Here is a 23,852-nt window from a genome sequence, read left to right on the forward strand (position 1 = left end):
GTAGCAGAGATTTTGTAGGTGACAGGTGGAACCTGGGGTGGGGGGTGGTGTGGAAATGAAACCAAGTGGAGAGATGAACACAGGGAGAAAGAAACTGGGTGGACAGGTGAGTGTGTGTGGAAAGAGAGTTGGTAAACCCGAAATTGGAAAATTCGAAGTTCATATCATTGGGTTGTAAGCTACTCATGTGGAATACAAGATGTCGTTCTCCCAATTTGAGACTGGCCTCCCCATAGCACCCTGTGAACTCTCCTTCTGACTCCCACACCAACATCTGTCCTTCGCCTTCTCCATTGCTAGGTTCTTCCACTGTATGGACTTACCCACTGGGTTGCAGAAACATAGCTCCAGGATAACACCCCATGCACCATCAATCTTCAAGGCCATGCCTCTCAGGGACTTGTGCTAATATTTTTTGTGAATGTAACTGCTGTCGTAACTATACATACCGTGTGTGAGTGTATGCACTGTGTTTTGCATCTTAGTCCCCAGAGGAACGCTGTCTCGTTTAGCTGTGTACATGTGTATGGTTGATTGACAATTAAACCGGAATTGTTGGGAAAGTAATGTGGGTCTGGTATGGAGATGTCGGGATGTTGTTGGGAGGAGAAAGAGCAGGAGGCGTCAGCACATCCTTTAGTGTTCACATCAACTTTCTTTTGTCAAATACAGGTGTCCCTCTCGTTTTTTTTAAGTCCTCACCTTCCTACTGATCATCTCTGTCCCAAAAGTTACAGGTAAATTTAATTTTTATTTATTCAAAGTAAAACTCAGCAAGCAGTACGTAACTATTTAAACATGTTCCAGCATTTTGATGTGGTTTGGTTACTATTTTACTAACAAGGTTACCATTGTATATTTCTATTAAATAGCAAAATATTGAAACGGGAAAAAGATAAACCAGGAACTTACATTATCTACATTTCACGTCACCTACAGCAGAGACCAAATTATTATTCACATTAACACAGATACACACAGTAAGGCGAAGTTGCTCCTCCATTCGTATGTTTATGATTTAAAGCAAATGTTGGCTGGAGAAATCTCTCAACAAGTGCACTCTTGCAGAGGTTAACAAATAAAGACCCTGTGAGGAATTTAGGAAGAATGCAACTGGGGCTTGTTGAGGGCACACATATAAATCACCTCATACTTAACACTTCAATTATCTGATTCCTTCATCCCTGGGGGCTTTCTGCATATGCAAACGACTATCACAGAAGCAGCATCTCATTCATAGCGAGGATATATAAAAAAGGACAATTGTAATGCAGATCAGGGCACATGAACCAAGCAGCTTCTCCCACTGGGAGTTTCCAAGAGAAACTTAACGACAAATTGCTAAAAGAAAACGAAAGGTATCACCTTCATTCATTCAGCTGTGTTCTGGGCTTCCTCCCCAGAGGAAGTTCCTCACTGGATGGAACTCACACACCCATGTGATTTTTTTTTGTTGTGCGATAATCACATGATTGTGGATTTGCACTTCAAGAAAAAGCTAACATGTGGACGGGAGGCACAGCATCTTGCCATTTTAAACCAAAGTTATCTAACAACATGAAATAAGTCTGTTCCTCAAAGTCCTCTGAATTGCAGAAAGCATTGATGATAGCCAACTGACACCTTTCGGCAATGATTATTTCATCATTGTCTCATTCATCTAATTTCTGAAAGATTTCATGCTTCCTTGCAGGATCTGATTGTCTTTTTTCCATGCAACTCAAGTACCTACTTCCGAATTCACTATGAAGAACAAGTCACAGTTGCCAATGGTATTCACAGCTTTGTTTCTCTTCCATTAACAGCACCAAATACTGAGTCAACTGTGTGTACTTAATTCATTGATTTCTCATCCATCTTTCAAGTGAAGCCTCAAAATCTCAATCTGATGAACTGAAGTAGGCATCCTTGCACACTGCACATGCTTACTCTGTTCATTGCACATGTGGAATGTATTAAAACAGATTCAGTCAGATAGTGGTTGAGAATCCCGGCTCTTGTCCTGTTGGCTTTTTAATTTCTCTCCATCTTCATTATAATATGAAGTCTCTGCTAAAGAAGTAAAAGACAATCAGTAGACTGAAACAATATTGTTAGAGACACTGATAAGGTGCCTGTATGGAAGATAGTAAGCATACCAGAAGCAGAAATCATTGTTTATATCATTTGCATTTTTAAAAGGCTTCCTTGTCTTGTACCCACATCTCCCCAAGGAAATTCTCTCTTGAATTACTTCGATGACAATGCAATTTAAATTGTTCACTAAAATGGTGCATCCATTTGAAATGCTGACATCATTTTGTCAGTTCCATAGTGCTTGCAAAATAAAAGCCATGTACTCCACATACTGTATGCTCAACCGAGAAATACATTCTGCAGGTGCTCTCTGAGGCTAAACTCTGCACTATAACTAATTTTAGTTCAATTTCTTCCTTTACGTTTCTTCTTTTCATTTTAAGAGGAAAATTATTAGAAATTCAGCAATTAGTAACAGTACTAACTACATATTTTTAAAAAGTTATTAATATAGAAATGCTTTTGAGCCTTTCACTTGTGATACATCATGTACAATGGGTACTCTGCTGTGTATTTTGATGCAGGAACTTTGTTCAGCAATGTTTAAAATATCTAAATAAGATCCTTAAGCTCATCATGTGATCTTTTTGTTACTTCGGTCTGCCCCGATTTAACACATAATAAGCTTGCTCAACACTCAAAAAAACTGTCAGTAATTCAGTTTGAACAGTTAATTCATTACAAGCATGTTAGTTACAAGTCTATCATGCAGGCTGATTGTTTACTGAGTTATTTCATTCATATTCTAATTTGAAATTTAAGCCTTCATGATTAAGGTGAGATTTTACAGCACCACATTTGTCTCCCATCTTCAGTCGTGGGTGGCCTGGTACGGACAGCTTTAGAGAATCTGGGGGGGTGCAAAAGGAAGTAGGAACAATTGGGAGAAATGCCAGAAACATTGGTCATGACCACAACAAAACTTCAAAAGCATTTCTAATATGAACTACTGGGGAATACGTCTCCAGCATCTTCACTTTATAAAGGAGACAGGACCATTCAGCCATGAACAGCGCTGCCAACAGCTGCAATGTATCCTCCAGCCTGCTGGAGGTGCCGTCAGTTACATTTCACAGCTTGCAGCGCACACTTAAGTAATGTCCTAATTAAAGTTTTTATTGCTATGCTGTGAGGTATTTTTATTTTATCAGTTTTCTGCAAAAGCAGTGTGTTCTGTTAGTAAGAGTGCTTTGGCTTCAGCTAAAGATAAGGAGCAGTTTTGTCCAATTTCAGAACGTTGTCTCCACCAATTGGGTTTGTCTTGGTATATGTTGTAACATTCTGCCCACTGGGATGTGATGGAAGATTGGGCAGGGTCAGATTTCTGAAGGACAGTGGTCTATTTTGGGGTCTGTTGGCAGGAGCTGTGGATAAAATGCCTGCAGGAGAGACCCTGTTGCAAGAAGTGCTTTGTGCAGACGAAAGTTTCCACGGAGCAAGTGCCAATACTCCTGAGTTAGTCAGTTCTTTTGAAATGGTCTTCGATGGAAGTTCGAACTGTGGCTGGTGTCCTTCACACAGAATGTGGGCTCAGTGCATGAATAATCAAAATGATGCATCCTGACTACTTCAGAAACAAGCTCCAACATACAAAAGGTCTGTATGATTTCTGTCACTAGTATGGCATCTTTCTGAATTATTATCTACACTCTCAATATCCAACTTTAAGAATGCAATTGCCATTAAATGGATTAAATTTGTCAGTAACATCTTAGCCCCATTATGTCTATACTGGTAAAAAAAACTAACTAGTACAAAGCAAAATGTGAAATCTATCCTTGATTTTGATGGGTAATACTAATATTCTAAGGATAATATAGAATTCCCTCCCTACCTCCCACCTGGAGAGGTGAAAGAGGAAAATGTTTTTTTCTCATCTAACCAGAACATTTCTAACTTCCTGCAAATACAAAGTTTTCCTCTTCACTCTCAAATATATGGTCAGGTTTTGAATAATTTTACTCCATAAATTTAGGCCTAAATCATTAATATTTACTCCAAAAAGCAAGAAGTTGAGTATTGAACCCAGTGGAACTTTCGTTTCCAATCAGAATCATTGTGCTTCTTGCCACAAAGTCAGTTTTGGGTTTAGTGTTCCATTCTGCTTTGAATCCTGGCAATGTTTACTTTCTTCCCAGCCTGCCACACAGGACTTTGTCAAAAGCCTTGCCGAACACCATGTAGATTGTGTCAAATACACTGTCATCATTGATCTTCCTTGTTACCTCCCTCAAAATAGTATCAAGTGGGTCGGACACAGCTTTCCCTTACTAGAACAAATGCGAATTACCTTCACACTCTGGACAGCACTTATGCTGTTGCTTTACAATTTTCTCACAGGTTAGTGGCGGACACTTCTCTCGTTGACACTTTGTGGACCCCTCCTGAAATTTTACGCACAATTAGTGGACTTTTGTCACAGCATTCCTGGCTCACAATGACATGCAGAATTCCCAATTTTGTTACTTACTTAATTGCTGTTAGTCTTGGCCCTATGGTAGCATCCTTGCCTCTGATTCAGAGGTTATGAGCTTAAATCCACACCAGAGATTTAAACATATAATCCTCTCACAGTTCAGAGCCACAAGGGAATGCTGGGCTGTCAGAATCAAGTTAAGATTAAAACATGAGGTTCCTTCTACTCAGAGAGGACATAAAACACAATAAGGTTCAACCCAGGGGTTCCCAACCTGGGGTACATGGACCCCTTGGTTCATGGTAAGGCTCCGTGGCATAAAAGAGTTTGGGAACCTCTACGCCATTCAAATAAATCTTTGTTAAGGCTTATCCTTCAGTTATCACCAGTAAAATGGCTTACCTAGCCCTCATCTCATTATTGTTTGAAGGATCTTACTATGCATAAATTAGCTTCGTGGGCTTCCTAATATTAGGAGAGTGACGTCATTTCAAACCATTTCGTAGTCAGAGACGTACAGCATGGATACAGATCCTTTGCCCCACTGACCAGCGACCACCCATTTATATTAATCCCATTTTTATTCACACCACATTTATTAACTCCCCCTCCCTGCATTTAATCTACACACTCAGAGCATTAGGGAAGAAAATGAACACTCAGAATAAACCCACACAGTCAGAGGGAGAATATGCAAACTTCACACAGATATCACCTGAGGTCAGGATTGAACACAAGCGTGTCTGGCTGTGTGAGGCAGTGGCTCTCATAGCTCTGGCTTTGTGCCATCCGTTTTATTGACTACTCATATAATTACTTCTTGCTTTAAGCCTGTATCAAATCTGAGCATTATGTTTCGACTATTTGATTAATTCATGCAATTAGAGGATAATAATTAAACTATTTTGCTTTTTCAATTTATTTCTTTCCCTCCACTATACTGAAGATGATGCCTGCTAAAACCAAGAGGAGGGGGAATAAAGCTTCTGCCAACATTGCTCTGAATCAGCTGGAGAGAGTCACAGATTTGGTTCAATTTGTAATCACCCCTCTCTTTAAGGCTGGGGGTTCAATCATCTGGGGTAAACCTCCTCACAATTCAAAAAGGTGAAGACTGAAACAGTAATCCACCAATACAGCCCCGTACTGTGCACTTGTGCTTTGATAAATTGGTATTTTCCAATGCAAGAGAAACAACAAAATCCAACAACAAGTTACATTATTAAACCACTATACATAAATCTCATTGAATATCTTAGAGCTAGAGTTTATTTTCTAACTGGCTGGACAAGTTATAGCTTTGATAGCAGAATTTTGGTAACTCCTTAAGTATTAACTCCAACATTTCAAGCAATATGAGCATTTTGTTGTGGTCTGATTCTTAACGTTAAATAGAATACCTACATCACACCAGCAAGTAATGCATTTCATTTCCCCAAACGGAGGAACTTCAGGATGCCATTTATTATTGTTCATGTATATATGACGCCCAAATTTGCAGGGCCTGGGCCCATCAGCCTGCATCATGTCTGTGTGGTCAAAAGGGGCAATCTCTGTAACTGTGGTAAAAAAGCAAATTTCAGAAGCAAGTTCAGAGTATCAATCCACAACTATGCAAAGTCTATTTCTGACTTGTAATGTGCTTTGGATACTCTGGGGTACATTTTGATATTTTTTGCTGATGTTGCCCAACACTATTAATTGACCAATTGCCCATTTAGTAATCGCAAGTCAATTCCAACTAATTAATTTCCTACAATATAACAGTGACTACTCTTCAAAAGTCAGGAGATTTGGGACACTCCAAAGTAATAAAAGTGATCTAAAAGTATAAGATGTTTTCTGTTTTGTGAATGTACTACATTAAAAGGTTAAGTAGTACAAATTACTAACCTGGACATTCTTTGCAACAGTTTGATGCATTCCTCCTAATGGGCTGGCTACAAGGCAGAGCTGGGCATTGAACCTTCTCACAATGAACCTCCCCAGTTGCCCCCTTTGAAACACAAGAAATATTTAATATTAATTTTTAGACAGCCTATATCACACAACATATCAGGAACCTTCCTGCAATTCATAATTTTGCTCATTTTGGTTAAACTATTTCCCTTCTTTCTAAATTTATGGAAGAAGAAACTCAAATTTGGTTGGTTCTTTTAAATATATGTGCGTATATGGTAGATGACTGTATTCCCTTTGGACATTTGGCTCCTGTGATCCCAATGGAATGTAGTAGAGTAAAGCAGTGCTTGATATAAGCATTCATCCCAGACACTAAATGCTGGCAATGAAGTTAGGTTCTTTCCCCTAACTCAGGCTTAATTGAGAAGCATGGACCTGCCAAGAATTACTTTATCTATCTTTCTAAAAATTGATAATACCTGCTTCTCTACCACTCCACACATTACACATGATAGAAATTCAATTGTGAAATACACAAAAACATTATGTTCCTCTTCTGTAATTTGGACCCATTTCAATGGTAATGAATTTTAGAAACAGAATGCTATACACAAATACTGACAAGTTACATGTTTAGTGCTGGTAACTGAATTGATTTCCTTCAGTTCCATCAACTCTTCGTAGAACTCATGATATATCCCACTGGCTCATGGCTTTTTACCTCTCCTCTATTTAACTAAATCACATCAAATTTTACTTTAATCAATCACACTGCAAAGGACATTCTTGCTCACTCATTTCTGATATCCTTTGTTCAAATAACAATGCTTTTTTTACACATACCAACAGATTTCTCACATTGCCCCATGAATTTACAGCAGAAAGCCACTTGAAGGTCATTACATTCACTAAACAGAAAATGTTAAAGTGAAAGTAATTTTTTTTATCACTTCTTCCTTAAAACATTATAACAATCAACAGAAGAAAATTACCCAAGAAAATGTTATCCAATTCATGAAATCAATCATACCCTTACATCTAATCAACAAGTTCTAAGCCCTGGGCCCTTTGTACCTCCCTCTGCAAATGGATCCTTGATTCCCTCACTGGGAGACTGCAGGCTGAGTGGATCAGAAATAATATCTCTGCCTCATCCTCAAGGATGCGTGCTTAGCCTGCTGTTCCGCTCTCTCTACACCCACGGCTGGATGGCAAGGCCAGCTCAAGAGCCATCTATAAATTTGCTGACAACACAACTATTGTTGGCAGAATTTCAGATGGCGTACAGGAGTAAAATGGATCAGCTGGTTGAATGATGTCGCAGCAACAATCTTGCACTCAGTGTCAGTAAGACCAAGGAATTGATTGTGGACTTCAGGATGGGCAAGTCAAATGAACACACACTCATCCTTATCGAGCGATCAGAAGTGGAAAGGGTGAGCAGTTTCCAGTTCCTGGGTGTCAATATCTCTGAGGATCTATTCTGGGCCCAACATATTGAGGCAGTCATAAAGGTATAACAGCAGCTACAGCATATTTCATTCGGATTTTGAGGAGAATAGGCATGTTACCAAAGAGACTCAAATTTCTACAGATACACAGTGGAGAGCATTCTAACTGGTTACATCTCCATCTGGTATGGAGGGGCCACTGCACAGGAGCAGGAAAAAGCAGCAGAAATTTGTAAACTCAGCCAGCTCCACCTTGGGCACCAGCCTCCCCAGTATCGAGGACCCCTTCAAAACGTGATCTCTCAATATCCATCATCTAGGACATGCCCTCTTCTCATTGCTTCCGTCAAGCAGGTGGTACAGGAGTCTGAAGACACACACTCGATGTTTCAGGACCAGTTTCTTCCCCTCCATCAGATTACTGAATGGACAATAAACCTATGTATGACACTTTCTCAGTATTCTACTTCATTTATTCCTCACTACTTATCTGTGTTTCTATATATACACTGTACTTCTCATTGTAATTTATAGATTTTATTATGTATTGCAATGTACAGCTCCCACAAAATAACAAATTTCATGACATATGCCGGTAATATTAAACCTCATTCTGATAATCGTCTGAAGAGTTTACTACCTTACAGGTGCACACTGCACACTTCACATAACCAAACGGTGGTACAAATGGATGCCAGGTTGTCCCAGCAGGATGCCATTTCCTGTCCCCATCAAAGTAGCAGCCTAGAACATAATAAGAAGGATGGTTTATTAGAGTTACTTCATCTTCATTTGTTCTGTACATGGACATAAAAAAATAGATAACTGATACTAACATCCTATTATCCCTATGAAAACTTCCCAGAAATGTTTACTGAAATTTCTAATACTCATTTCAAATTTCCCTTCCTTTTACAAATTCTATAAATTATTGCTGCAGGGATGCTTCATTGTTTGGATGAATTAGCATCCCCTTTCAGCCCTTGGTTAGCAAGAGTGAAATAGGAAAATATATGAGAGCAACTATAACTTTCCCTTAGAGTCACGCTTCTTGGGGTGACATGGCTAAGGATTCAAAAGATAGGAAACTACATTTAAAGTATGTATTCCACAAATGAACAGTACTTGGGACAAGGATGTGTTGCAACTTCCTGTTGCACATTAGTCCGATCTTCCACCGTGCCCGCCAGGTGCTCTGGTTTCCTCCCACAGTCTAAAGACATACTGGTTCTGGGTTCATTGGTCATTGTAATTTGTCCCATGGTTAGGCTCAGCTTAAATCTGGGGTTGCTGGGCAGCGTGGCTTGAAGGGCCAGAAGGACCTATTCCACACTGTATCTCCATAAATAAACGTTCTTTGCAAAAAGTACTTTCTTCTAAGCAATCATCAGAAAGATTTACTTTTGGAAATTAACAATGAAACTCTCAATATAGCAGAAAACAATATTGTTAAAAATTAGAAATTTTAGCCGATACAAAAATATGATAGTCCTCAATTGATTGCTGCGTCGGACACAACTCATGACGCGCGGCAAGATGATTCAGTCCTAATCATTGCTACACTTTAAGGCGACCTCAGAAAGCAGAGCGGAAAATGCTGTCAATTTTTAGCGACTGCCAATACATATTTGTATCTGCTACTTGACTTGTACAAGCAACTATGTTGACTAATGATTGAATCAAAATATAATCAACATTTTAAAGCATCAGTAATAATATCTACTTCACAAAGTAAAGGATTAAGGGGGAAATTTCTATCATTCTAATGTTTAATTGCCTTGCAATAGTAGTTTTTATCTGAATTAAGGAATTTAAAGTTACCGACCCTCTCCACCTCTGATCCTCCGATGAGAACTGGCTCATGGACCTCTGGTTTCCTTCTCCTGCCATCAATAATCATCTCCTTGGTCTTTCTGACATTGAGTGAGGGGTTGTTGTGCCACCACTCAGCCAGATTTTCAATTTCCCTCCTATGTGCTGATTCATCACCACCTTTGATTTGGCTAAACTCTCACAGTTACAAGTGTAAAGTGAGTAGAACAGGGGGCTAAGCACACGGCCTTGTGGTGCAGTTGTGCTGATGGAGATTGCGGAGGAGAGGCTGTTGGCAATCTGAATTGATTAGTGTCTGCAAGTGAACAAATAGAGGACCTAATTGCACAAGGAGGGATTGAGGCCAAGGTCTTGAAGCTTATTGATTAGTTTTGAGGGGATGATAGTATTGAAGGCCGAGCTATAAACAATAAAGAGCATCCTGATGTATGCATCTTTGCTGTCCAAATGTCTCAGGGTTGAGTGAAGGGGCAATAAGATGGCATCTGCTGTGGACCTGTTGTGCCAGTAGGTAAATTGGAGTGGATCCAAGTGGCTTCTCAGGCAGTTGACATATTTCATTGCCAACTTCTCAAAACACTTCATGACAGTGGAAGTAAGTGTTACTGGGATGATATAGTAATTGAGGCAGGTTACCATGTTTCTCTTAGGCACAGGTATGATTGAGGCCTGCTTGAAGAAGGTGGGTACTTCAGACTGCCAAAATGAGAGGTTTGTCAGTCTGAGGTACCATAATAAAACAAGTGTAGCTGAATGTAGGTGTCTCAGGGTGAGCATGAAAAAGAATAGATAATAGGTAAATGAGTTGATGAAACGATTGGTGGGATTGTCCAAAGACCTGGCAATATATTCAATGGCTGAATAGCACCCTTCGATGTCATGTGAAATTTAAAACAAAAAAATCTCTGGAGTTCTCATCCAGAATAAAATCAGAAACAAATGTCAAAGAGACAAAGGAAATTACCTAAAGGAAATGAGGAAAATAATCTACTATGTCCGTGCCAATCTTTAAAAATAAAACATTTCAACAGTCTAATTTCACCGTTCTCTACCTTTTCTGATTTCAAGCATTCATCTTCATATATATTGTACAATTTCCTCTAAATTGCCTGTCAGATTTCTGAGCATTACCTCAATAAAAGTTAGGGGATGAAGTTTCCACTTTGGGTGCAGTCCAGTTTCCAACAAAAGTTGCTCCAAAAATTTGAACAATTCTCTTCAATCTCATTTGCATATTACCAAAAATCTAATTTTTGCTTAAAAAAAATTCCTTTAAATGCAGTAACATCATGAGATTTCAGTGAAAGTGTGGCCATTCCAAACAATAATTAAATTAAATCATGGTGTCTATTTTGCACATGGCAGCATGCTGATTTTATATTATTGGAAGCATATCTTAATAATGTCTTATGGTTATTGTTCCTTCATTGTGATACAGAAGTTGGTTTCATAGCAACCTTTCCAAAAAATATTCAACCCTATTAACATTGTGTTGAAAATATCCAGATTAATTGCTGCTGCTTTGTTAAAGGCCATTCCATTCCAACTCCCAATTACCAGTTCACATTTTTGTGTTGGGAGCTGCCACACTGCTTCTGAACAAGTGCTAAAGGTTGTAACATCTTTCAGTTATGCTGGACAAAATTTACACATTAAATTTCCACAATCTTATCACCTGGTAAGCTCATACTGATGAGACTGTGCAGAAAAATTAAGCAGAAATTCCAGGCTTAAACATTTACTTAACAACAATCCATGTATGATTGTATCAGCTAAAACATTATTTTGTCAATGAAAACTTACCTTCAGCCTGGTCTATTCCTGTTTCCTTTTCATCTTTTGCTTTGGTTTTATCTGTTCAAATTATAATTGAGCAAGGCTTAAATTAAATGATAGTTTCAGATGATTTTAATACAATTAAAAAAAATTCCACCAATGTCACTTATGACTATTTGATGCACCGATTTAGTGGTAGTTATCTAAATATATTAATTGCATGTATCCAGAGTTATATTTACTCTAACTGCAGAATGATGGGTTCTGATAGTTGCTGTTAATTGTATGGCACATTGCTTCTTATTGATTAAAAACATACCTTGGCAAACAGGACAGCACTTATCTTCAACATGAACAATATCTGTGCAGTTCAGAGGAAGACATATGATAGGGTCGCATATTACAGTCCTTTTCTGAAAAAAAGAAATATGCCTAACATGAGTAAAACTGGCCAAGCTGGAAAAAATAATCGATAAAGTAAATCCAACTGAACCTTCTCTCTATCAAGTTTGCTTTCATTATGTCACCTGGCAACTACAGATGGAGCATTTCCGATCATAATCTGGTGCCCACTGGGACCCATGGGCTCTGTGTTTCCCTTCAAAGTAACAAGAATTTGGATCTTTCTTCAACTCCTCTGGATCAGGTGCAACTTCCTCAAAAAGATCGTCTTCAAACTCCAGTTCCTTAGTTGTGACAAATCCTCTCGACTCGCACTGGTTTGGAATCAGCACCTGAAGAAGATTATAGCTTTAATACAATTGAAAATGCTGGGACTACAGCAGGCAGTTGTTAAATATGACAGATATTTCTTTAAACAAATGTTTGATGCTCGTAGTTTCATTCACCATGAAACAGATACTGTGACCTACCAACTCCGTGCTGACTATGAAATACATGCCTATACCTTTGTCATTTTCCAAAACTCAGCTAATGGCCACCTGTGACATTGGATTCAAGTGCTCTTTTAAATACTTCTTATCTGTGAGAGTATGTCACCCCACCACCTCTTCAGGCAGAAATTCCAGATTTCAACCACCTTCTATTCTTCATAATAATTTTTCACAAGTTCTCTCCCCTATCCCATATCTGGCTATAGATACCTCTGCTCGGGGGTGAAGTTTCTCACTATCTAACCCATTCATGCCCCTAATGATTTTGTTTACCCAAATCAGGTCCTACCTCAACTTTCCCCAATCTCTGGAAAACAGACCCGCCCTTTCGCTGAAAAGTGAGTGGAGCCTGTCAGGGCTTGTCTGTGGAGCAGGAGATTGTGCACCCAACCTCAGCTCCTGACTGACAAGGTCAATGTACTGGAGCTGGAGAGGGATGTACTCGGGACCATCGGGAGGCTGAAAACCTCACTGAGATGATCATAGCCAGAGTGCAGGCTTCAGACAGTAGATAGGTAACCACACGGAGAATTAGGGGTGTAAGCAGTCAGTGTAAGGATCCCCTGTGGTGATTCACCTCAGCAACAAGTATACCCATGTGGATATTGCTAGTTCGATGACCAAAAAGGGCACGGCAGCAGCTGCCAACTCAGAAGAGAAAGGTAAAGTCAGGCAGAGTGATAGTGATTAGGAACTCAGTAGTTAGGAGAGATGGACAGCAGGTTCTGTGGCCGCAAAAGAAAAGCCAGGATGGTGTGCTGCCTCCCAGGTGCTCGGGTCGAGGATGCCTTAGAGCACCTGCAGAAGATTCTCAGGATAGAGGCTGAGCAGCTAGAGGTTGTGATACACATAGGCACCAATGACATAGGTAGAAAGGGGTCGAGGTCCTGTGCGGTGAGTATAGGGAGTTAGGGAAGAGGAGGAGAGCTGGACCTCCCAGTACATGTGCTAATCAAGGCAGGAATAGATGACAGCACAGATGAACGAGTGGCTGAAGAAGTGGTGCAGCGAGCAGGGTTTCAGATTTCTGTATCGCTGGGATCTCTTCTGCAGAAGGTATGACCTGTACAGAAAGTATGGTTTATACCTGAACCTGAGGAGGATCAATATCCTTGCAGGCAGGTTTGCTAAAGCTGTTGGCAAACATCCATACTAATTTGGCAGGGGCATGGGAACTGGAGTGACAGGGCTGAGGATGGACAAGTCAATGTAGTGAAGAAGGGCAGACAAATGATAGGGGAAAATAGCAGCTAATGGGATGAGCTGAAGTGTAACCCAAGGGCAAAATTAAAGTGTAATGAATATAGGACTGAAGGTGTTATATTTGAATGCACACAGTATACAGAATAAGGTAGATGATCTTGTAGCACAGTTATAGATTTGCAGAAATTATGTTGTGGGCATCACTGAGTCGTGGCTGAAAGAAGATTATAGTTGGAAGATTAACATCCAAGGTATCAAAAGGATAGGCAGGTATGCAGAGAAGGTAGGGTGGGTCTGTTAGTAATAAATGAAATAAAATCCCTAGAAAGATGTGACATAGGTCTGGATGATGTAGAATCGTTGTGGATAGAGTTACGAAACTGCAAGGGTAAAAAGATCCTGATGGTAATTATATACAGGCCCCTGAACAGTAGCTAGGATGTGAGATATAAATTTCAACTCAAAACATAAAAACACTAGGGGAAAAGCAATGCTGAACTGGGTGTTATGCAATGAACCAGATTTGATTAGGGAGCTTAAGGTAAAGGAACCCTTAGGAGGCAGTGGTCTTAATATGATAGAATTCACCCTACAATTTGAGAGGGAGAAAATAAAGTCAGATGTAACAGTTTTACAGTGGAGTAAAGGGAATTACTGAGGCATAAGAGCTGGTCAGAGTTGATTGGAAGGGGACACTGGCAGGCTGGTGGTAGAGTAGCAATGGTCAGATGTTTGGGAACAATTCGGACAGGCACAGAATAGATACATAACAAAGATGAAGAAGTATTCTAAGGAGAGGATGAGGCAACAGTGGCTGACAAGGGAAGTAAACAACAGCCTAAAAGCAAAAGAGAGGGCATATAATGTAGCAAAAATAGTGGAAAGGTAGAAGTTTTTAAAAGCCGACAGAAGGCAACTAAAAAAGCCAGAGAAAAGATGAAATAGTTAACAAATAATATCAAAGATGATACCAAAAGTTTTCCAGATATATAAAGAGTAAAGGAAAGTGAGAGTGGATATTGGAACACTGGAAAATGAGGCTGGAGCAGTAGTTGCGGGGGACAAAGAAATGGTGGATGAACTTAATTAGTATTTTGTGTCAGTCTTCACTGTGGAGGACATTAGCAGTGTGCCAGAAATTCAAGAGTGTCAGGGCAGAAGTGAGTTAGTTGCTATTACTGAGGAGAAGGTGCTTGGGAAGTTGAAAAGTCTGAAGGTAGATAAGTCACCTGGACAGATGGACTCCACCCCAGGGTTCTGAAAGAGGGAGCTGAAGAGATTGTGGAGGCATTAGTAATAACCTTTCAAGAATCACTAGATTCTGGAATGGTTCTGGAGGACTGGAAAATTGCAAATGTCACTCTACTCTTTAAGAAGGCATGGATGAAGAAGAAAATAAATTATAGGCCAGTTAGCCTGACTTCAGTGGTTAAAGATGTTGGAGTCTATTATTAAGCATGAGGTTTTGGGGTGCTTGGAGGCCTTAGTCAGCACGATTTCCTTAAGGGGAAATCTTGCCTGACAAATCTGTTGGAACTCTGAGGAAATAACAGGCGATATAGACAAAGGACAGCTGTCTAACTGGTCTTCAGAAGACCTTTGACAAGGTGCTGCACATGAGGCTGCATAAAAAGAGAAGAGTCCATGGTATCACAGGAAACAGACAAGCATGGCTAGAAGATTGTCTGACTGGCAGGAGGCAAAGAGTTGGAATAAAGGGGCCCTCTCTGATTGATTGGCTACCTAGTAGGACCATTTCTTTCAAGTTCAAGTTTAGTTGTCATTCAATCATACATGAATACCCAGGAACACTGCTAAATGAAACAGCGTTACTCCGGGGCAAAGCTGCAAAACAAAGCACCAACAGTCACACGCAGCACAGGGCACATATAGGTTTATATAAGATTGCAAGCTCGTACAAGATATCAGTAAAATACAGTCACACAAAAATAATATAATCCAAGACCCTGAGTCCATGAATGTTGCAGCAGTCTGCAGCTGAAGACAATACCAAGCCAAGCGAACACTGGGGAGCAGCACCGACTCCAGCACGGATGTCACGCCACACCACCTCTGGTGGAGCGCACCGACTCCTACACCTGTCTCCTGAGATTTTCAGACTGCGTTCCGCGTTACAATGCCAACGATTTGAGTAATGGAACTGATGGATTTGAGGCCAAGTTTGCAGACAATACAAAGATAGGTACAGGGGCAGGTAACGTTGAGGAAGCAGGGAGGCTACAGAAAGATTTGGAAAGATTGGAGAGAACGAGCAATTGGAAAGAAGTGGCAGATATTTGACAATAGGTGCAGGAGTAGGCCATTCGGCCCCTCGAGTCAGCACCGCCATTCACTGTGATCATGGCTGATCATTCACAATCAGTACCCCGTTCCTGCCTTCTCCCCGTATCCCTTGACTCTGCTATCCTTAAGAGCTCCATCTAACTCTTCCTTGAAATCATCCAGAGAATTGGCCTCCACTGCCTTCTGGGGCAGAGCATTCCACAAATCCACCACTCTCTGGGTGAAAAGTTTTTCCTCAACTCCGTTCTAAGTGGTCTACCCCTTATTCTTAAACTGTAGCCTCTGGTTCTGGACTCCCTAACATCGGAAACACGTTTTCTGCCTCTAGTGTGTCCAAACCCTTAATAATCTTATATGTTTCAATCAGACCCCCTCTCACCCTTCTAAATTCCAGTGTATACAAGCCCAGTCGCTCCAATCTTTCAACATATGACAGTCCTGCCATCCTGGGAATTAACTTCGTGAACCTACGCTGCACTCCCTCAATAGCAAGAATGTCCTTCCTCAAATTTGGAGACCAAAACTGCACACAGTACTCCAGGTGTGGTCTCACCAGATCCCTGTACAACTGCAGAAGGACCTCTTTGCTCCTATACTCAACTCCCCTTGTTATGAAGGCCAACATGCCATTAGCTTTCTTCACTGCCTGCTGTACCTGCATGCTTACTTTCAGTGACTGATGAATAAGAACACCTAGATCTTGTTGTACTTCCCCTTTTCCTAACTTGACACCATTCAGATAGTAATCTGCCTTCCTGTTCAGTGTGGGGAAGTGTATGGCCATGCACTTTGGTAGAAGGGATAAAGGCGTAAACTATTTTCTAAATAGGAAGAAGATTAAAAAAAAATCAGAGGGTCCTCGTGCAGGATTCCCTGAAGGTTAATTTGCAGATTGAGTCAGAGGTAAGGAAGGCAAATGCAATGTTTGCATTCAGTTCAAAAGGACTAGAATATAACAGTAAGGATGTGATGCTGAGTGTTTATAGAGCATTGATCAGACCACCCTTAGAGTATTGTGAGCAGTTTTGCACCCCTTAACTAAGAAAGGATATGCTGACAGTGGAGAGGGTCCAGAGCAGGTTCACAAGAACGGTTCCGGGAATGAAAGCGTTAGTGTGTGCTGTTAGCTCTTGAGGGCTTCGGGCCTGTACTCACTGGAGTTTAGTAGGTGGGGGGGTGGGGTTATCACAGTGAAACCTATTGAATATTGAAAGGGCTAGATAAATTGGATTTGAAGAGGATATTTCCTGTAGTGAGTAAACAGCCTCAGAATAGAGGGGTGTCCATTAAAACAGAGATAAGAAGGAATTTCTTTAACCAGAGGGCAGTGGATCTGTGGAGCTCATCACCACAGAAGGCTCTGGAGGGAAGCCACTGAGTATATTTAAATCGGAGGTTGAAAGGTTCTTGGTTAGTCAGGATGTCAAAGGTTACAGGGAGCAGGCATGAGAATGGGGCTGAGAGGTATAATAAATCAGTCATGATGGAATGGCGGAGCAGACAGCTGGGTGACCTAATGCTGCTCCTATGAGTCATGGTGTTATGGTCTTACCATTCTCATCTTATAGCTGAAATGCTCCAAGCAAGCAATAGCTTGATATTCCTCTGCACTCTCTCTCTCTCTCTCTCGTGCAATTATATGCATCCTATGATATGGTGACCAGAAATGAACATGGCTTTCCAGATATGGTCTAACCAATGCCTGCTGTGGTTGAATCATACCCTCCTTGCTCTTATCTTCTGTGCCACAATTAGTGAACACAAGAATCTTGCATGTCTTCTTAACTACTTTTATACCTTCAGCCATTTTGGACATGCATGCCAAGCTCCCTCTGTTCTGCACTACTTCCAAGGGTTCCATCATTCATTATATATTCTAGTTGTTGTTGACCCTCTCAGTAGGTATCACCTCACATTTATCAGGATTTACACCCCATTTGCTGTTGTTCTCTCCTCCTACCCAGTTCATCAATACCATTTTGTAGCCATGCTGAAAGATTGCTTCCAATTGTAGCACTTTGGTACATACCGGTCCTCGTATTTCTCCTCTAGGATTAAGTTTTGTGGTAACTTGAATAAATGCCGTTCCTCTATTAAGATGTCGCAGAAGTTCACTACTAATATCCTTTAATATTCCTTGAGCCTAAAAGACCAATACAAAGTAAACTATTTTAGCTGTATATAAAAATCAAAATTATCATACATTCCTTGATTTGCTTAAATGCATTGGTACCGGATTTTAAAAATACCAATAATTAACTTTTCAATGATTCGAGTTAAGATGGCACCAAGTGGCTGTCTCTTCGAGCTCATCTGAGGAAACAGCTTAAATTCCTCTCTTCAACGCCTCTTTTTTTCCCTTTTCTTGGTGGTCATGTTTCTGTCAAAGTCCTGATCTGCAATGGCACTCAAAATCCTTTTATTTTACGGCAGATGAGTTCCTGTTCCTGGAGCTTGCTGGCCGACTATTTTCCGACATTCTCCAGGCATGGCTTGGAAGATGGCGCCTCCAAGGTGCAGCCTGGTGGACAACTGATTCCAGGCCGATGTTCCCGACCGAGGCGTTACAGGAGATGGAACATCAGGATTTTGCTGCGACAATGTACAGACAGAGTTCTCTGTAGTTGACCATCTGTATCTATATATCTCTCCCTCTCCCTCTCTCTCGTGGAGGGGTGGGCGGGGGACGTTTGCTGCCAATTCTAGAGTTAGGAATCTCAGAGTCAAAAAATGACGTGGCAGACTGTGGTATCGTGATGGTGACCGTCAGTCTCCCGTTTTGCTGTGAAAATAAAGGTATTGTCTTCTTCCAGAGGTTTGGTTCCAAAAACATCTGCAGACCAGAATCAGTTAGGATTCTGCACGTGAGACCTGACATGGAAAATGTGGAGATTTTCTTGGGCATATGCATTGAATTTCTTTTTATGAGATAAAGTATTTAATTTTGTAAGAAGCCCACTTAGAGAGAAGTTGACAGGTTGTAATTTAACATGGATGACTGTGAATTCCAATTTATTCCCACTCAACATCTGCTCCTGAGAAATTTGAGTCTATTAGAATCCAGAGCTGGAACCCCAGCTGATTCCCCTCTATCGCCCAGGAACATTCTGTCAGTGTTAGCATTCTAATGGCTGCCCAACTGAGATCAGATAATTCAGAGCAGATCATGAATCCAGGGAAGAGTTTGGCATGTTGGTTACACATTTAGTGAGTATGCCGTCAATAAATAACTTTCTGAAGTTGATGTCATGAAAATGTTGCCTTGGGTCAAATTCTCCCCATCCATATGTTTGAAGTGATTTTGATGTTTTTTTAAAAATGTGCTATTTAAACAAAGTATTACCTCAGATCCATAAAACCCTTTAAGGAGCCGTTTATGTTCACCACTGTTCTCATCCATTTCCCCAATCTCAGCAAATCCATGGAGATGTGCGTTAATGGTAATGTCTTCCGTTTTACTCAGCCCAGCCATGAGTATCTCATAGTGTAGGTGGCAGTGTTCATCCAAAGACATCCAAGCATGCCCTGCTGAGCCAGTCTTTACGGGTGGTACCACAAACTGTCCAGCTAATGGGATTGGCAGCTCTGTGGAGAAGCAGTTGTTTGAATTAGTATTGAATGTTGAGCTTCTTCCCCAACACACTTTATTTTGCATTTTACACGTGGCCTGCTTTAATAGCTAAAAGCAACTTTTGCAATAAGAACAGAATTACATAAAATAAGGGGCCAAACAAAATGAAAGCAGAAAATGCTACCAAAGTACCACAGGTTAATCAGCAACTGAAAGGAGGAACACAGCTAATGTTTCTGGCCTGAAAGGACCTCAGTCAGAACTGAGGGCCAAGAAAGTGACCCATCGAATCATATCAAATCTGATTAAGAGTTTTGTCCAACATGCAAATCTATCCTGTTTGGGCGTTGATTGACACGTTGTGTAATCCATTAAAGTTTTGAGTAGGAAAGGTCAGTGCTTTGTCTGAAGCTCCCATCTGGTTCTTTCCTGTGAATCAGTGACCGTGAAACTTATTTCCAAGAAAACACCATCTAATCCTTCCTTAAACCTGTTGGATTCTGCTGTTGCAGCTCTTTCATCTGGTAGGCCATTTTACATTTCTAATCCCATTCAAATGAAAAAAGAAGGCTTTAAGTAAATTCCTTATTTTCAATGACACTCTTAGCTTTGAGGCATGTTTCAAAGTGTTTTTACTTCAAAGAAATTCTTTTCAGGTAATAGTTAATTCTTAACTATTGAAGATTAAATAGATCAGAATTCATTCACTTGCTCTAAAATTCTCAAAAAAAGTAAAGTATCAGTACAGAGAATCACAAACACAGGACAATCTGTAGATGCTGGAAATCCAAAGCAACACACACAAAATACTGGAGGAACTCAGCAGGCCAGGCAGTTTCTATGGATAAAAAAAAGTAAGTAGTTGATGTTTTGGCCTGAGACCCTTCTTTAGGATAGATAACCTTTTCTCACAATGTTATTCTATAAATTCTGAAATCTCGCAGCTTCCTTTCAAGACTATTTAAATCCCTTATAGTCTGATTCAGGAATCTGAAATGAACATGACTCCAACTGCATAGTTAGATTGTCAGATACAACTCCAAAATCATCCTCCCTGGTTTCAAAGGTCTCCAGTTGAATGAATTGTGTCATGTGTTTTCTGACTACTTGGGAATTATAGAAATGATGAATATGTGCTATCTTCATCTGAATTAAAAGTGCTAGCCAAGTATGTTGATAATTTTATTGTTACTCCAATAACTTACGCAACAAAGCCCCACTCTTTCCCAGTCTGTTATTTGAAATGCATTCCCACTTGCAATACAATTCAATTCTTCACTGTTTTCAGTCTCCTAGTTGTACACTTACTTATGCTACCCTCATTCTGCACTTTCCTGGGTTATTTAGCTACCTGCCCAGATCTTCTGGATTATTACTCTTTGATCCATTGTATTGGTTACAGCTCTAGATTCCATGAAGTAAACCTAGTCAATAGACTATCCTTCAGACACTTGGTATTATCGTAGCCAACAAAAGGAAGAGCAAGAATTCATGGGGCTCTGGCAACTATTTATTAAACTTTATGTCTTTCTTCCCAGATATTGCCTGACCTGCTGAGAACTTACAACATTATTTGCTTTTATTTCATATTTCCAGAATCCACATTTTGTAGTGTATTTTTTTGGTTGTTTCTATTATAGAAGATAAAATTGAGTTCATAAAACCACTGAATTTGAGCAGAAAACATCAGTTCAATTAGAAACTTTAGAAATTATGCATTTAGAAAGAATGATAACTTAAATGGGTATCATTCTCAGGTAAACAGTTGTTGACATAATTATTTTCCTTACCATAGTATCTTGCTTGAAGGCCACTATAGAGTAAAGAACCGATTTGTCCTCTCAGTTCCCCCTCTTCATAGTCCTTTGTTGCAACGTTGATGAACAGCTCATTCTGTAACAGCATATGAACGTCCCTGGCATTCAGACTGTTGCTAATTCCAATTGCCTAAAATTACAAACAAACCAGTTGGCGCTTAAAACACAGACAGCTACTTGTTGAATACTGTGCATTTTACCTTTCCAGAAAGAGATACGAACACTGTACTTACGAAATTATTCCTGTAGTCTGAAGTTAAATCGTGTAAAATATTTCGTCGGTGCCTGCGTCGAGGCTTTGTTTCAATTGTGAGCCCTATGACTTCACTGGCAGTGCCAGCTACTTGTACCTGTAACATAACATTCATTTGTCATTGGCGCTACCCAACAATATGTGCGATTTATTATAATCAAATATTTGAAATCCTTTGCAATTATAATTAAAGGATTAATAATATGCATGCATTTTCTGTTATTAAACAATGCAGATAATATTCTATAGCATTTTAAAAACATCTCTCCAAAAGTTATCTAGCTTTATACAAGACCAATACATAAGAGTTAAAGTGGCCAGCTCAATATTACATCTGTCACAAATAGGATTGATATTGGAAAAAATACGCGCTAGTTTATCCTTTGACGTATGGGCCCAATGCACTACCTTGAACTGTATCAAGGAATGATGGGCACAAATAGATGAGTTATTAACCAAATGAAAAATTTTACTCCATGGATTATCTGAAAATGACTCTTGAAATTCCGATTCCCAAGCACGTTTAATTTTATCATTAGATATCATTCATGAGTTCAATAACCGTTTATGGATTATAGCTATCAACCCTTTTTGAAATGGTTTAAACTGAAAAAGAGCATCTGTCATATTAGGTGGATAAGCAGAAGGGTAATTTGGCAACAAACCACGTAAAAAATTCCCAATTTGTAAATACTGTATCTAAAAAAGTGTACATTAGATAAATCATATTTATCCACTAACTGAGAAAAAGACATTGGAAAAAAAGACATGAGAAAAAAGCATTTTTAAAATGCTATTAAAAGTTTTGGATCTGGATCTACAACCTAATTTGCTTACGGTAATTTTTGGGATTATCCCATCGGAAGCAGGAAACATTCCTGTTTCTGCTCAACATATGATAGCCTTTTCAACTTTATTGGCTAGGAGAGCCATTTTACTGAAGTGGAAGGATTCTAATCCACCTACCGTCTTTTATTGGCTTTCCTCCATTATGTCCTGTTTAAGTTTAGGGAAAATAAGAAGTCAGACATTTGACACATCCTTTAAATTTGAGCAAATCTGGCGACCTTTTATTCAATATTTTCATTAAATTTGATTTATTACTCTTCCAATTTTTTTCGAAGTTTTAGATTTGATCAGAAAGTCTTTCTTTTTTTTGGGTCGTATCCTCAGAATGGACTGCCCAGTCCCCTTTTTTTTTAAATATATAGTGTAGTGGGTTTTTTCCTCTTCATTTAAAATTCAAAGTTTTTTCTTTCCTCTTCATGAACTGATAAGAGGAGAATTGCTGTTTTCTTTTTTATTATATATTATATACTAGCTTAACACTATGTATGATTTTGATAATGTCTATCTCAATCTCGGTTTGTATTATTATTGGTATATATACTTGAGATATTTCTCCTTGTTTGTATTTATGTTCCTTTTAAATCAATAAAAAGATTAATAAAGAAAGATAATATTCTATAGAAGGAGGTATCTGTGTTATTAGAATGAGTATTTTGTGCACTTGGTTACACAATAATATGGAATAAAACTTTTTTTTACCTGAAATTCAAGAGTCCCATTGTCATGTAAAGTAAACTTTGCTGAACCAACGGCACCAGTTTTAGTGGGCATGAGAGCATTTCCCCCTGAGAGTACACTCTGAATAGCTAATAGAAGGGGGAAAATAGCATTAAACCACGTTAAGTATACTAAATCAAATTGGATTACATACATCAGTGCTTCACTTCATTATTATTTAAGAAATCAGTTGGATTTTGTGATTCCTGAAAGAGTGTCAACATTAATACCACCTTATTATGAACCAGTGAGAGGTGCATCTTGGTGAGTGAGGACTGATCATTCAAATTTTTGCTCTTCTGTTAGCCATGACCCCCTTTCTTAAACAACTTAGTTCAAGTATATCCAGAAATCTGGCCAAATTCTCAAACTTTCCCAATTGGAGAGCACACAATTCTGAATGCCAATAAAATCTACAATGAAGCTCAAAGGTTTATGTTGGAACTAGTTGTTACAAGATTGTTTGTCCATAAAACTACAATTATGACTTTATATAATAATTCATGAGCAATAAAATGTATTATATGAAAAGTTTCATATACAGTAAGTGCAGGCATTTTCTCTCACTGACACTTTCCCTTGTGCATTTTTCATATTTTTAAAGGCATGTCTTATTGATGCATCATTGTGTATGTGATGTTATAGGCAGGACTAACTAATTGGCCTGAAAGTAAGTTCATCTCACATTAAATAAATGATAAATATTTAGAAAAATGTTTACTCTTGAATGCATGACAAGTATGTCAAATTTAGTGTGATTCAAATTGGGAAAGAGCTAATGCTGTAAGAAC

General features: G+C 39.4%; 1 protein-coding gene across 1 annotated transcript in view; it reads right to left on the minus strand.

The window, feature by feature from the left end:
- Nucleotides 1-779: 779 nt before the first annotated feature.
- chrd (chordin) overlaps nucleotides 780-23,852 on the minus strand; it is a 39,799-nt gene continuing 16,726 nt past the window's right edge. The window contains exons 11-23 of the mRNA XM_063044856.1: nucleotides 23,044-23,150; nucleotides 21,476-21,592; nucleotides 21,216-21,372; nucleotides 19,198-19,439; nucleotides 17,884-17,997; nucleotides 11,982-12,188; nucleotides 11,774-11,867; nucleotides 11,482-11,532; nucleotides 8,486-8,589; nucleotides 6,386-6,488; nucleotides 5,897-6,051; nucleotides 4,367-4,460; nucleotides 780-2,052 (exon numbers count right to left, since the gene is read on the minus strand). Of these exons, the coding sequence (XP_062900926.1) occupies nucleotides 1,967-2,052; nucleotides 4,367-4,460; nucleotides 5,897-6,051; nucleotides 6,386-6,488; nucleotides 8,486-8,589; nucleotides 11,482-11,532; nucleotides 11,774-11,867; nucleotides 11,982-12,188; nucleotides 17,884-17,997; nucleotides 19,198-19,439; nucleotides 21,216-21,372; nucleotides 21,476-21,592; nucleotides 23,044-23,150 (1,631 nt within the window). The 3' untranslated portion in view covers nucleotides 780-1,966. The remainder of the gene's footprint in view (nucleotides 2,053-4,366; nucleotides 4,461-5,896; nucleotides 6,052-6,385; nucleotides 6,489-8,485; nucleotides 8,590-11,481; nucleotides 11,533-11,773; nucleotides 11,868-11,981; nucleotides 12,189-17,883; nucleotides 17,998-19,197; nucleotides 19,440-21,215; nucleotides 21,373-21,475; nucleotides 21,593-23,043; nucleotides 23,151-23,852) is intronic.

Source organism: Mobula hypostoma, chromosome 4 (genome assembly GCF_963921235.1).
Source record: "Mobula hypostoma chromosome 4, sMobHyp1.1, whole genome shotgun sequence".
NCBI lineage: Eukaryota > Metazoa > Chordata > Chondrichthyes > Myliobatiformes > Myliobatidae > Mobula > Mobula hypostoma.